The sequence below is a fragment of the Tachysurus fulvidraco genome, chromosome 10 (genome assembly GCF_022655615.1).
Source record: "Tachysurus fulvidraco isolate hzauxx_2018 chromosome 10, HZAU_PFXX_2.0, whole genome shotgun sequence".
Lineage (NCBI taxonomy): Eukaryota > Metazoa > Chordata > Actinopteri > Siluriformes > Bagridae > Tachysurus > Tachysurus fulvidraco.
The window spans coordinates 12,710,845-12,727,232 of record NC_062527.1 but is presented as its reverse complement, the minus strand read 5'-3'; the positions used below and the strand labels follow the sequence as shown (position 1 = coordinate 12,727,232).

Sequence of the window (16,388 nt, the reverse complement as noted above, 5' to 3'; positions counted from 1 at the left end):
CAAAAAGTCCATTAAAACATATAGCTTTAGATTAAAAATGTATTTCCTCATTAGAGGAGAACACAATTCTCAATAACATACTTGTATAGACTGAAAGACCAACTGCTTCTCCTTCTGTTATATTATCTGCAGCAACAGCAGATATCAGGAAGGTGTAACTGACTCCAGGACTGAGATCAGTAATGTTAAAGAAAGTGTTTCTGGTTGTTGAATTCATTGTTATGTTGTCATTACTCCACTGTACTTTAAAGAAAAATCTTTCTCCTATTGGTTGAGTCCAGATCAGAAACAATGAGCTTGTTGTAATGTCAGTCACTGTGAGGTTTGTTGGAACATCAGGTTCTGTGAGTACAGGTTAGAAGCCATCATGTTAGGAAGTGACAAAAATTAAAATGAAACAGACATCTAGTAACAAATTTCATGACTTCAATTGACCTCAATAACCACTGAATTATGGACAGGGGTAAATTGGATCTGACGCCAATGCAAGAAAAAAACGAGTAGAAAGTAGAAATAAACTTTCTGTGGGATGCTACTCAACTCTAGGGCACCATGTACACAACCATTCACCAACAGAGGCAATTTACATTAGCTACTCAATCCCCTGCATCAATATAGGAGATGACTATGAACAGATGAACCTAGAAAATAGCCACATAATCACACTAGGAAAAATTTTGAGAAACTCCACAAGACAGGAACCTGAATACAGCATGAAACTGTGGATAGCATGCAATGCAACATGTAGCACCACCATGCTGCCTTCAAACCAAATTATTTATTATATTTAGCCAATGTTTCTAACTCAGGTCTTACTTGTGTAGGCAGAAACGCAGCTGTAATTTCCTTCCGTTTTATTATCTGCAGCAACTGCAAACACTTTGAATGTGTACTGTACTCCAGGCCTGAGATCAGTAATGTTAAAGAAAGTGTTTCTGGTTGTTGAATTCATTGTTATGTTGTCATTACTCCACTGTACTTTAAAGAAAAATCTTTCTCCTATTGGTCGAGTCCAGATCAGAAACAATGAGCTTGTTGTAATGTTAGTCACTGTGAGGTTTTTTGGAACATCAGGATCTGTGAGTACAGGTTAGAAGCCATCATGTTAGTAAGTGACAAAAATCAAAACAGCTAATAACAAATTTCATGCCTTCAATTGACTTCATTAACTACTTAATCCTGGACATGGTCACAGTGGATCTGAAGGCTATGCAGGGGAAAAAACGGGATGAAGATGGAAATAAACTCTTGTTGCGATGCTACTCAACTCTAAAGCACCATGTACACAGACACATTAAAAGACACAGGCAATGTATATTTGCCAGTCAATCCACTGGCATGAATTTGGGAGGTGAGTATGAACAATTAAACCTAGAAAATAGCCCCATAAATACATTATGAAACATGTTGAGAAACTCCACAAAGACAGGAACCAGAATACATCATAGAACTGTGGATACCATGCAATGCAACCTGCAGCACCACCATGCTGCCTACAAACCAAATTATTTATGATATTTAGGCAATATTTCTAACTCATGTCTTACTTGTGTAGGCAGAAACGCAGCTGTAATTTCCTTCTGTTCTATTATCTGCAGCAACTGCAAACACTTTGAATGTGTACTGTACTCCAGGAGTCAGATAATTTATGTTAATGCTGGTAATTTCAGTAGTCTCATTGACTGTCGTATTGAAATTCTCATATTTGATTACATAATGAGAAATTTTCCCCATTGCTTCAGTCCACTGCAGTGATATAGAGGTGGTTGTAACATTAACTGCTATGAGGTTGCTAACAGTGTCAGGCTCTGTGAAGGCAAAAAGTCCATTAAAACATATAGCTTTAGATTAAAAATGTATTTCCTCATTAGAGGAGAACATAATTCTCTATAACATACTTGTATAGACTGAAAGACCAACTGCTTCTCCTTCTGTTATATTATCTGCAGCAACAGCAGATATCAGGAAGGTGTAACTGACTCCAGGACTGAGATCAATAATGTTAAAGAAAGTGTTTCTGGTTGTAGAATTCATTGTTATGTTGTCATTACTCCACTGTACTTTAAAGAAAAATCTTTCTCCTATTGGTTGAGTCCAGATCAGAAACAATGAGCTTGTTGTAATGTTAGTCACTGTGAGGTTTTTTGGAACATCAGGATCTGTGAGTACAGGTTAGAAGCCATCATGTTAGTAAGTGACAAAAATCAAAACAGCTAATAACAAATTTCATGCCTTCAATTGACTTCATTAACTACTTAATCCTGGACATGGTCACAGTGGATCTGAAGGCTATGCAGGGGGAAAAACGGGATGAAGATGGGGATAAACTCTTGTTGCAATGCTACTCAACTTTAAGGCACCATGTACACAGACACATTAAAAGACAGAGGCAACTTAGATTTGCCAGTCAATCCACTGGCATGAATTTAGGAGGTAAGTATAAACAAATAAACCTAGACAATAACCCCCTACAATACATTAAAAAACGTTGAGAAACTCCACAAAGACAGGAACCTAAACACAGCATGAAACTGTGGATACCATGCAATGCAACCTGCAGCACCACCATGCTGCCTTCAAACCAAATTATTTATGATATTTAGGCAAAATTTCTAACTCATGTCTTACTTGTGTAGACAGAAATGCATCTGTAATTTCCTTCTGTTTTATTATCAGCAGCAACTGCAAACACTTTGAATGTGTACTGTACTCCAGGAATCAGATTGTTTATGTTAATGCTGGTCACATCAGTAGTCTCACTGACTGTCTTATTTAAATTCTCATATTTGATTACATAATGGGAAATTTCCCCCATTGCTTGAGTCCACTGCAGTGATATAGAGGTGGTTGTAACATTATCTGCTGTGAGGTTGCGAACAGTGTCAGGCTCTGTGAAGGCAAAAAGTCCATTAAACATATAGCTTTAGATTAAAAATGTATTTCCTCATTAGAGGAGAACATAATTCTCTATAACATACTTGTATAGACTGAAAGACCAACTGCTTCTCCTTCTGTTATATTATCTGCAGCAACAACAGATATCAGGAAGGTGTAACTGACTCCAGGACTGAGATCAGTAATGTTAAAGAAAGTGTTTCCGGTTGTTGTATTCATTGTTATGTTGTCATTACTCCACTGTACTTTAAAGAAAAATCTTTCTCCTATTGGTTGAGTCCAGATCAGAAACAATGAGCTTGTTGTAATGTTAGTCACTGTGAGGTCTTTTGGAACATCAGGTTCTGTGAGTACAGGTTAGAAGCCATCATGTTAGTAAGTGACAAAAATCAAAACAGCTAATACCAAACTTCATGTCTTCAATTGACCTCATTAACTACTTAATCCAGGACATGGTCACAGTGGCTCTGAAGGCTATGCAGGTTAAAAAACGGGATTAAGATGGGAATAAACTCTTGTTGCAATGCTACTCAACTCTAAAGCACCATGTACACAGACACATTAAAAAAAGACAGAGGCAATTTAGATTTGCCAGTCAATCCACTGGCATGAAATTGGCAGGTGAGTATAAACAAATACACCTAGAAAATAGCCCCATAAATACAGTACATTAGGAAACATATTGAGAAACTCCACAAAGACAGGAACCTGAATACATCATGAAACTGTGGATACCATGCATTGCAACTTGCAGCACCTCCATGCTGCCTTCAAACCAAATTATTTATGATATTCAGGCAATATTTCTAACTCATGTCTTACTTGTGTAGGCAGAAATGCAGCTGTAATTTCCTTCTGTTTTATTATCAGCAGCAACTGCAAACACTTTAAATGTGTACTGTACTCCAGGAGTCAGATTATTTATGTTAATGCTGGTGATTTCAATAGTCACATTGACTGTCGTATTTAAATTCTCATATTTGATTACATAATGGGAAATTTTTCCCATTGCTTCAGTCCACTGCAGTGATATAGAGGTGGTTGTAACATTAACTGCTGTGAGTTTGCTAACAGTGCCAGGCTCTGTGAAGGCAAAAAGTCCTTTAAAACACATAGCTTTAGTTTAAAAATGTATTTCCTCATTAGAGGAGAACATAATTCTCTATAACATACTTGTATAGACTGAAAGAACAACTGCTTCTCCTTCTGTTATATTATCTGCAGCAACAGCAGATATCAGGAAGGTGTAACTGACTCCAGGACTGAGATCAGTAATGTTAAAGAAAGTGTTTCTGGTTGTTGAATTCATTGTTATGTTGTCATTACTCCACTGTACTTTAAAGAAAAATCTTTCTCCTATTGGTCGAGTCCAGATCAGGAACAATGAGCTTGTTGTAATGTCAGTCACTGTGAGGTTTTTTGGAACATCAGGTTCTGTGAGTACAGGTTAGAAGCCATCATGTTAGTGACAAAAATCAATACAGCTAATAACAAATTTCATGCATTCAATTGACCTCATTAACTACTTAATCCTGGACATGGTCACAGTGGATCTGAAGGCTATGCAGGGAAAAAAACGGGATGAAAATGGGAATAAACGCTTGTTGCGATGCTACTCAACTCTAAAGCACCATGTAAACAGACACATTAAAAAACAGAGGCAATTTAGATTTGCTAGTCAATCCACTGGCATGAATTTGGGAGGTGAGTATAAACAAATAAACCTAGAAAATAGCCCCATAATTACACTAGGAAACATGTTGAGAAACTCCACAAAGACAGGAACCTGAATACATCATAGAACTGTGGATACCATGCAATGCAACCTGCAGCGCCACCATGCTGCCTTCAAACCAAATTATTTATGATATTTAGGCAATATTTCTAACTCATGTCTTACTTGTGTAGGCAGAAACGCAGCTGTAATTTCCTTCTGTTGTATTATCTGCAGCAACTGCAAACACTTTGAATGTGTACTGTACTCCAGGACTGAGATCAGTAATGTTAAAGAAAGTGTTTCTGGTTGTTGAATTCATTGTTATGTTGTCATTACTCCACTGTACACTGTAGAAAAATATTTCTCCTATTGGTTGAGTCCAGTTCAGAAACAATGAGCTTGTTGTAATGTTAGTCACTGTGAGGTTTTTTGGAACATCAGGTTCTGTGAGTACAGGTTAGAAGCCATCATGTTAGTAAGTGACAAAAATCAAAACAGCTAATAACAAACTTCATGCCTTCAATCGACTTCATTAACTAATTAATCCTGGACATGGTCACAGTGGTTCTGAAGGCTATGCAGGTTAAAAAACAGGATTAAGATGGGAATAAACTCCACAAAGACAGGAACCTGGGTCTCCTGAGGAGACTGAGTTCAGTAGTCTCATTGAATTTAAATTCTCATATTTGATTACATAATGAGAAATTTCCCCCATTGCTTCAGTCCACTGCAGTAATGTAGAGGTGGTTGTAACATTAACTGCTGTGAATTTGCTAACAGTGCCAGGCTCTGTGAAGGCAAAAAGTCCTTTAAAAACATAGTTTAAAAAAGCATTTCTACGGTAAATGAGAACAAATTTCTCTGAAACACACTTGTATAGCGGTTGTAACATTAACTGCTGTGAATATGCTAACAGCACCAGGCTTTAAATTTCAGAATTTCATATCCTACTTGCTACTTGCATCGGATGAAAAAATAACTGATTCTCTTTCTTTTATTATCTGCAGAAATTTCCCGTATTATAAGACATCACTCCTTGATTGAGATTAGAGCAAAAAGAAATTTAAATAAAGTATTTAAGGTTGCTCAGTTTAACCTTATACTGTTAAGGCTCCACTGCATCTGACATGCTGTGTTATGGATGACATTTTTAACATTTTGATCCATAAAAACTCGCTTATTTCTACCTAGATAAAGCAGTATTGCTTCAAGAGACAGCTCAGTACTTAATAGATGTGCTACCAAGGAAGTCTACTGAAGTTAGATTTGTTAACATGTATGTTTGCTGCATTTCAGTATATACATAAAGCTAAACAAAACATGTTACACAACAGTAAAGGACTTACTTGTGAATGTTGAGATTTGAGTTGATGCTCCTGTAGTTTGGTTATCTGCAGCAACTGCAGTAACAGTGAATGTGTAGCTCACTCCAGCAGTCAGACCAGTGACATTGTAAGACATGTTAGAAATGTTACTGCTGTTATTCACAGTGCCATCAGTCCAGTTTACTGTAAAGAAGGACCTGTTCCCTTGTGGCTCATTCCAGGTTAGATACACAGATGATGTGGTTTTGTTAAAGGCAGTGAGATTGCTGGCAACATCTGGCACTGCAAATGACAGTCACACACAGAGACACACACACCCCACACATACAGTAATTATTGACATCTGTATTTTTAATAATTAAAAATTTATCTCCAGAAATATGTCCTAAAATTTATTACAACTCTACTACATAACTACTAAAACAAAAATACTTACATAAAAAAAGAAACAGGAGATTCAAATTATAGAAAGAAATGTACTACTCATTTTAAGAATTTTGAGTAAGTTGTAATGAATAAGGTGGTCAGGACTTACATGTGAATGCTGAGATTTGAGTTGATGCTCCTGTAGTTTGGTTATCTGCAGCAACTGCAGTAACAGTGAATGTGTAGCTCACTCCAGCAGTCAGACCAGTGACAGTGTAAGACGTGTTAGAAGTGTTACTGCTGTTATTCACAGTGCCATCAGTCCAGTTTACTATAAAGAAGGACCTGTTCCCTTGTGTCTCATTCCAGTTTAGAGACACAGATGATGTCGTTCTGTTAAAAGATCTGATATTTCTGGCAACATCTGGCACTGCAAATCATAGACACACACATACACACAAACATATAAATGGCATTGTACTGGTCTGTCATAGTGAAGAGAGTGAAAGGCAAAACTCTCAATTAGCAGGTCAATCTACACTATGTCCAAACTCTTATCTAGGGTCACACACAACACAATCAAGGCAGTGTCTTTTATATGTGATATGTGAATAAATCACATATCTCACAGAGCTGGTATGCCCTCATTCTTTTGGCACTCTCCAAAACTTGTAGTCTCTTATGTCTTCTGTATTTGTGTGTATGGGATAACCAACATTTCAGAAATCCAATTAACAGGCCACACACAGGTTTGGGATGCAACAAAACATTTATAAAAAGAAAAAATCATTATCAAAAATGGAGCAGTGGGAAATGCATTTGTAATTCTTTGGAAGGTTTATTTACAGTCTGAATAACAGGATAGTCTGCACATGCTCTCAATATTTTATATGAGAGGATCAGAGATGTAACAAAATTTTCAAATAAACCTTGAACAATTTGCAAAGCTCAGGAATTTCTAAGTTGTACTTAAGGTTTATAAAAACCCACCATTCAATAACAGTGTTTGCTTTAGATTTATCCAAAATCACCCCCTACTTCCTAATGAGCGACCACTCTCCACTGAGCATCAATGGTTTCTCTGTAGAGATCATCGAGAGCACCAAATTCCGTCGTGTTCATCTGGCAGAGAACCTCACCTGGTCACTCAACACCAGCTTCATTACCAAGACAGCCTAGCAGCGTCTCTACTACTTACGAAGGCTGAGGAAAGCATATGTCCCTTACCCCCTCCTGACTACGTTACACAGAGGGAACATTGAGAGCATCCCGAGCAGCTGCGTCACGGTCTGGTTTGGGAATTGCACCATCTCGGATAACAAGACCCTGCATCAGATAGTGAGGACAGCTGAGATGGTCAGTGGAGTCTCTCTTCCCTCAATCAAGACATTTACATAACACGCTGCATCCACAAGGCCAACAGCATTGTGGACGACCCCACACACCCCTCACACACACTCTTCTACCATCTGCCATCTGGAAAAATGTACTGAAGCATTCGGGCCCTCACTACCAGTCTGTGTAACAGTTTCTTCCCACAAGCAATCAGACTCCTCAATAACTGAACTGAACTGTACTGAACACAATACACACACGCACACTCAACTGTATGGACTGCACTGATCTTCACTAAATACACAATCTTCAATATACTGTACATCCATGTACACAGCACCACCATATCAAACTGTTTGCATGCTGTTTTGCACACTCTTGTTGCTCTTTGAACTTTCTATCTGCACATTTCAGTCAATTGCTGTTTTGCACAATTCATTAAAATACCTCACATAACTGCTGCTATCATAGTAAGTGTTCATTACAGTATTTCTGCACATGTACTATCGAATATACAGTATGTACTCTGCCCAGAGTAGTCTTTTGTGTGTTTTCTTTTGTGTAATGTCTTGTATTGTTTGTTTGCACTGTTTGCACCAGGCTGCACAGACTAATTACTTAGGTCCTGTGTTGTTTTATGTAGCACTGTCTTTATTCTATGTAGCACCATGGTCCTGGAAAAACCTTGTCTCATTTCACTATGTACTGTGCCAGCTACATATGGTTGAAATGACAATAAAAGCTTCTTGATTAGACTTGACTTGACTAATGACAAATCTCAGGAAGTGTCCTTAGTACAGTACTAACTTGTGAATGCTGCGATATAAGCTGATGCTCCTGCAGTCTGTCCATCTGCAGCAACTGCAGTAACAGCGAATGTGTAGCTCATTCCAGCACTCAGACCAGTGACATTGTAAGACGTGTTTGAGGTGAAACTGCTGTTATTCACACTGCCATCAGTCCAGTTTACTGTAAAGAAGGAACTGATCCCTTGTGGCTCATTCCAGGTTAGAGACACAGATGATGTGGTTTTGCTTGAGACAATGAGACTGGTGACAACATTTGGATCTGTGAAACACACACACACGCACACACGCACACACGCACACACACACACACACACACACACACACACACACACACACACACATACACACACACACTAATGTGTTAATTACTAGCATTTATACATTGTAACATTTGAAACATTATTCCAAAAAATTATTCTAAACCCAGGTGTAAAACAATACTCAAGCCAACATATACAGAGACACAGAGAGATATAAATAGTGAAATGCATTGTTCATTTTAAATAGTACTGTATTTTGAGCAGGTTTGGGTCTTCAATCAGTCCAAACTAAACTAAAATTCAAAAACTGTGTTCGCTGTCTTTATATATTGGCAGTACAGGACTTACATGTGAATGCTGAGATTTGTGTTGATGCTCCTGTAGTTTGGTTATCTGCAGCAACTGCAGTAACAGTGAATGTGTAGCTCACTCCAGCAGTCAGACCAGTGACATTGTAAGACGTGTTAGAAGTGTTACTGCTGTTATTCACAGTGCCATCAGTCCAGTTTACTGTAAAAGTGTACATGCTCCCTTGTTGCTGATTCCAGGTTAGAGACACAGATGATGTGGTTTTGCCAGAGACATTGAGACCAGTGACAACATTCGGAACTATTAATCACACACACACACACACACACACACACACACACACACACACACACACACACACACACACACACACACACACACACACAATTATTTTCTCACATTTAAGAAAAACATTTTAAAACATTGTATTAAGAAATCTATTTAAAACTATGTGTTTAAAATTTTGAATTATTAAAAGTCTGGTTGTAAATGACTGAAACATTATTCAGGCCTACAAATACAGAGACACAGACAGATATGATTACACAAAGAGAAATGTATTATTCATTTTAGTGTGTTATGTATTTTAAGCATGTTTAGATGTTCAGTCAGTCAAAATGAATTTAAAGTTCTGTCCAATCGGTCCAATGTGTTTGGCTTTTTATATATCGACAGTACAAGACTTACATGTGAATGCTGAGATTTGAGTTGCTGCTCCTCTAGTTTGGTTATCTGCAGCAACTGCAGTAACAGTGAATGTGTAGTTCACTCCAGCAGTCAGACCAGTGACATTGTAAGACGTGTTAGAAGTGTTACTGCTGTTATTCACACTGCCATCAGTCCAGTTTACTGTAAAGGAGTACATGCTCCCTTGTTGCTGATTCCAGGTTAGAGACACAGATGATGTGGTTTTGCTAAAGACATTGAGACTGGTGACAACATTCGGATCTATTAATCACATACACACAAACACACACACGCACACACAGACAAACACACACACACACACACACACACACACACACACACACACACACACACACACACACACACACACACACACACACACACATAAATATTTTGTAATTAATGACAGCTTTCAAGAGAATGGGAAAAATGAATACATAAAGTAGGTATTAAACAATAGTTCATATTGATGACACTATGTATCTTAACTCTAACAAAATTATCATCCTAAAACAAATGTTCTACATTACAGTAAATAGTAAATAATAAATAATAAATGTACAACAAATGCTGATGGATCTTTTCTCACAATATTTCTTAAATTTAAAAGGTTTTAAACATTTAGACCAGAACTGTTCTAATGCTCATTGAGGATGATGATGAAGAAAAACATCTTACAGAAAAAAGCTTAAATTTTATATAGTTTAGTTTCTTTTTATTGTTCAAAATCAAATATATCAAACCACCTTCATAACTGCTATCTTTGTTATTCTGTGATTATTCACCTCTATTATTAAAATTGTTATATAATGCTAATTAAAGGACAGGACTTACATGTGAATGCTGAGATTTGAGTTGGTGCTCCTGTAGTTTGGTTATCTGCAGCAACTGCAGTAACAGTGAATGTGTAGTTCACACCAGCAGTCAGACCAGTGACATTGTAAGACGTGTTAGAAATGTTACTGCTGTTATTCACAGTGCCATCAGTCCAGTTTACTGTAAAGAAGGACCTGTTCCCTTGTGGCTCATTCCATGTTAGAGACACAGATGATGTGGTTTTGCCAGAGACATTGAGACTGGTGACAACATTCGGATCTATTAGTCACACACACAAAGAAAAAGAGAGAGAGAGAGAGAGAGAGAGAGAGAGAGAGAGAGAGAGAGAGAGAGAGAGAGAGCGAGCAAAATGTACAGTATTAAAGTTAGTGATTGAACTGGACTGGACATTAAGCTTAACAGTCTGACGTACAGCTTGAACTGGGTGCAATTTCCTCTCAGGAAGCAGGCTAGACACACACGAAACACTTCTACAGGTGTTCACCTGCCATGTGTGCTTTAAATGATACTTATGTTGAGTCTTTAAAAAAGATTTCACTGGGTGAAGCAATAGCAAAATCAAATTTACTTAAATAACACCTACTCCAACATCTAGCATGTGCACCATGCCATTCTCCTTCCACTAAGAGATGTCAGACAGACAAGCCTATATACATGAAACACATTTTGTTGCTCCATAGGAACACTTGAGGGGGAGACTTCTCTATCTCTTGTGAGAAGGCTCTATCTATGGCTTAGGAACAGAAAAAATGCTTCTGTAAATCTCCCACTTGCCAGCTAGACTGGAGACAAGCAACTACGGCTGAGGAATAGCTGGAAGCTAGCTATCTCGCTAGCCAATTTGAGTTTGTCTTTGTTTGTTTGAAACTGGATAAATATGCGGTTTGAAGACAGCAAAACTGTGCATGCACTCCAGAAGAATTTTTGAAGATGGAGAAACATCGTTGCACAACCAATATCGGTTATTACCTGAGGATTGAGTTTAAATTATGGACTGTTTCACTAAGGCCCCCAAAGCAGCCATGTAAACATAAAGCATATTTTGTTACAGTTTGATGGCTTGATGATGTTGCATTAGATATTAAATATAGGATAGTGTTCCATACCTGACTCATGTGTTTCCAGTGGCAGGTGTATTGAAATACTATACAATATGTCTCACCCAAAGTGAGATACCAAAATAAATTATAATTTTTTTTTTTATAAAAGCTGTCTTTTTCACTGTGCAAACTGCTATATTAAATAAAACATAAGCTTTCTTATTAATTTTTTAAATTCTGTGTTAAAGTAAAATGAAATTACAACTATTTTTCAGCAGGAAGCTGCTTTGTGTTTTTCTTCTATTTTCTCCCATTTTCTGAATAGATGCCAATATATTATTAGTTTGAATAGTACAGAATTTTAAGCAGATATAGAGGTGGCTGTAACATTATCTGCTGTGTGGTTACTAACAGTGTCAGGCTCTGTGAAGGCAAAAAGTCCATTAAAACATAAAGCTTTAGATTAAAAATGTATTTCCTCATTAGAGGAGAACATAATTCTCTATAACATACTTGGATAGACTGAAAGACCAACTGCTTCTCCTTCTGTTATATTATCTGCAGCAACAGCAGATATCAGGAAGGTGTAACTGACTCCAGGTCTGAGATCAGTAATGTTAAAGAAAGTGTTTCTGGTTGTTGAATTCATTGTTATGTTGTCATTACTCCACTGTACTTTAAAGAAAAATCTTTCTCCTATTGGTTGAGTCCAGATCAGAAACAATGAGCTTGTTGTAATGTCAGTCACTGTGAGGTTTGTTGGAACATCAGGTTCTGTGAGTACAGGTTAGAAGCCATCATGTTAGGAAGTGACAAAAAGTGAAAATGAAACAGACATCTAGTAACAAATTTCATGACTTCAATCGACCTCAATAACCACTGAATTATGGACAGGGTCAAACTGGATCTGACGCCAATGCAAGAAAAAAAAACGAGTAGAAAATGTAAATAAACTCTGTGGGATGCTACTCAACTCTAGGGCACCATGTACACAACCATTCACAGACAGAGGCAATTTACATTAGCTACTCAATCCCCTGCATAAATATAGGAGATGACTATGAACAGATGAACCTAGAAAATAGCCCCATAATTACACTAGGAAACATTTTGAGAAACTCCACAAAGACAGGAACCTGAATACAGCATGGAACTGTGGATACCATGCAATGCAACCTGCAGCACCACCATGCTGCCTTCACATAAAATTATTTATGATATTTAGCCAATATTTCTAACTCATGTCTTACTTGTGTAGGCAGAAACGCAGCTGTAATTTCCTTCCGTTTTATTATCTGCAGCAACTGCAAACACTTTGAATGTGTACTGTACTCCAGTAGTCAGATTATTTATGTTAATGCTGGTGATTTCAGTAGTCTCATTGACTGTTGTATTTAAATTCTCATATTTGATTACATAATGAGAAATTTCCCCCATTGCTTGAGTCCACTGCAGTAATATAGAGGTGGTTGTAACATTAACTGCTGTGAGGTTGCTAACAGTGTCAGGCTCTGTGAAGGCAAAAAGTCCATTAAAACATAGTTTAAAAAAGAATTTCTACGGTAAATGAGAACACAATTCTCTAAAACACACTTGTATAGCAGTTGTAACATTAACTGCTGTGAATATGCTAACAGCACCAGGCTTTAAATTTCAGAATTTCATATCCTACTTGCTACTTGCATCGGATGAAAAAATAACTGATTCTCTTTCTTTTATTATCTGCAGAATTTTCCCGTATTATAAGACATCATTAACTCCTTGAATGAGATTAGAGTAAAAATACATTTAAATAAAGTATTTAAGGTTGCTCAGCTTAACCTTATACTGTTAAGGCTCCACTGCATCTGACATGCTGTGTTATAGATGACAGTTTTAACATTTTGATCCATAAAAACTCGCTTATTTCTACCTAGATAAAGCAGTATTGCTTCAAGAGACAGCTCAGTACTTAACAGATGTGCTACCAAGGAAGTCTACTGAAGTTAGGTTTGTTAACATGTATGTTTGCTGCATTTCAGTATATACATAAAGCTAAACAAAACATGTTACACAACAGTACAGGACTTACTTGTGAATGTTGAGATTTGAGTTGCTGCTCCTGTAGTTTGGTTATCTGCAGCAACTGCAGTAACAGTGAATGTGTAGCTCACTCCAGCAGTCAGACCAGTGACATTGTAAGACGTGTTAGAAGTGTTAAAGCTGTTATTCCCAGTGCCACCATTCCAGTTTACTGTAAAAGTGTACATGCTCCCTTGTTGCTGAATCCAGGTTAGAGACACAGATGATGTGGTTTTGCTAGAGACACTGAGACCAGTGACAACATTTGGATCTATTAATCACACACACACACACACACACACACACACACACACACACACACACACACACACACACACACACACACACACACAAAAGCACACATACACACACACACTAATGTGTTAATTACTAGCATTTATACATTTTAACATTTTAAACATAATTCCAAATAATTAATCTAAACTCAGGTTTAAAACAATACTCAGGCCAACATGTACAGAGACACAGAGAGATATAAATAGTGAAATGCATTGCTCATTTTAAATAGTGCTGTATTTTGAGCAGGTTTGGGTCTTCAATCAGTCCAAACTAATCTAAAATTCAAAAACTGTGTTCGCTGTCTTTATATATTGGCAGTACAGGACTTACTTGTGAATGCTGAGATTTGAGTTGGTGCTCCTGTAGTTTGGTTATCTGCAGCAACTGCAGTAACAGTGAATGTGTAGCTCATTCCAGCAGTCAGACCAGTGACATTATAAAATGTGTTAGAAGTGTTACTGATGTTATTCACAGTGCCACCAGTCCAGTTTACTGTAAAGAAGGACTTTTTCCCTTGTGGCTCATTCCAGGTTAGAGACACAGATGATGTGGTTTTGCCAGAGACATTGAGACCAGTGACAATATTCGGATCTATTAATCACACACAGAGAGAGAGAGGGAGATTGAGAGATTGAGAGAGAGAGAGAGAGAGAGAGAGAGAGAGAGAAAGAGAGAGAGAGAGAGCAGTGAGTTTGGCTCTGTGAAGCATATATATAATAATTACTACTATCAAAATAAAGGACAAAATAATTATCTGTTATTATGTCTATCATTTTATGTCTATTATTTTTTATCAATAAAAAAGAAAATTGTTGAATAATAATTTCTGTTATTAAAAATGTGAAATACAGGCCTTACATGTGAATGCTGAGATTTGAGTTGGTGCTCCTGTAGTTTGGTTATCTGCAGCAACTGCAGTAACAGTGAATGTGTAGCTCATTCCAGCAGTCAGACCAGTGACATTATAAAATGTGTTAGAAGTGTTACTGATGTTATTCACAGTGCCACCAGTCCAGTTTACTGTAAAGAAGGACCTGTTCCCTTGTGGCTCATTCCAGGTTAGATACACAGATGATGTGGTTTTGCCAGAGACATCGAGACTGATGACAACATCCGGATCTATTGTTCACACAGGAGCACACACACACACGCACGCACGCACGCACGCACGCACGCACGCACGCACGCACGCACGCACGCACGCACGCACGCACGCACGCACGCACGCACGCACGCACGCACGCACGCACACACACACACACACACACACACACACACACACACACACACACACACACATAAATATTTTGTAATTAATGACAGCTTTCAAGAGAATGGGCAAAATGATTACATAAAGTAGGTATTAAACAATAGTTCATATTGATGACACTATGTATCTTACCTCTGACAAAATTATCATCATAAAACAAATTTTCTACATTACAGTAAATAGTAAATAATAAATGTACAACAAATGCTGATGGATCTTTTCTCACAATATTTCTTACATTTAAAAGGTTTTAAATATTTACACCAGAACTGTTATAATGCTCAGTGAGGATGATGACGAAGGAGAAAAAACATCTTACAGAAAAAAGCTTAAATTTTATATAGTTTATTTTATTTTTATTGTTCAAAATCAAATATAACAAACCACCTTCATAACTGCTATCTTTGATATTCTGTGATTATTCACCTCTATTATTAAAATTGTTCATTCATTCATTCATTTTCTACCGCTTTATCCGAACTTCTCGGGTCACGGGGAGCCTGTGCCTATCTCAGGCGTCATCAGGCATCAAGGCAGGATAGACCCTGGACGGAGTGCCAACCCATCGCAGGGCACACACACACTCTCATTCACTTACGCATTCACACACTACAGACAATTTTCCAGAGATGCCAATTAACCTACCATGCATGTCTTTGGACTGGGGGAGGAAACCCCCGAGGCACGGGGAGAACATGCAAACTCCGCACACACAAGGCGGAGGCGGGAATCGAACCCCGACCCTGGAGGTGTGAGGCGAACGTGCTACCCACTAAGCCACCGTGCCCCTCTATTAAAATTGTTATATAATGCTAATTAAAGGACAGGCCTTACATGTGATTGCTGAGATTTGAGTTGATGCCCCTGTAGTTTGGTTATCTGCAGCAACTGCAGTAACAGTGAATGTGTAGCTCACTCCAGCAGTCAGACCAGTGACATTGTAAGACATGTTAGAAATGTTACTGCTGTTATTCACAGTGCCATCAGTCCAGTTTACTGTAAAGAAGGACCTGTTCCCTTGTGGCTCATTCCAGGTTAGAGACACAGATGATGTGGTTTTGCCAGAGACATTGAGACCGGTGACAACATTTGGATCTGTGAATCACACACACACACACACACACACACACACACACACACACACACACACACACACACACACACACACACAGATGAG

At 37.9% G+C, this 16,388-nt stretch overlaps 1 protein-coding gene across 1 annotated transcript in view; it reads right to left on the bottom strand.

The window, feature by feature from the left end:
- Positions 1-16,388, bottom strand: part of ptprjb.2 (protein tyrosine phosphatase receptor type Jb, tandem duplicate 2) — a 141,384-nt gene that overhangs the window by 15,365 nt on the left and 109,631 nt on the right. The window contains exons 33-49 of the mRNA XM_047819824.1: positions 12,831-13,091; positions 12,094-12,354; positions 10,538-10,798; positions 9,704-9,964; positions 9,056-9,316; positions 8,446-8,706; positions 6,473-6,733; positions 5,959-6,219; positions 4,796-5,056; positions 4,069-4,329; positions 3,718-3,978; positions 2,979-3,239; positions 2,629-2,889; positions 1,899-2,159; positions 1,548-1,808; positions 817-1,077; positions 82-342 (exon numbers count right to left, since the gene is read on the bottom strand). Coding sequence (XP_047675780.1) covers positions 82-342; positions 817-1,077; positions 1,548-1,808; positions 1,899-2,159; positions 2,629-2,889; positions 2,979-3,239; positions 3,718-3,978; positions 4,069-4,329; positions 4,796-5,056; positions 5,959-6,219; positions 6,473-6,733; positions 8,446-8,706; positions 9,056-9,316; positions 9,704-9,964; positions 10,538-10,798; positions 12,094-12,354; positions 12,831-13,091 — 4,437 coding nt within the window. The remainder of the gene's footprint in view (positions 1-81; positions 343-816; positions 1,078-1,547; positions 1,809-1,898; positions 2,160-2,628; positions 2,890-2,978; positions 3,240-3,717; positions 3,979-4,068; positions 4,330-4,795; positions 5,057-5,958; positions 6,220-6,472; positions 6,734-8,445; positions 8,707-9,055; positions 9,317-9,703; positions 9,965-10,537; positions 10,799-12,093; positions 12,355-12,830; positions 13,092-16,388) is intronic.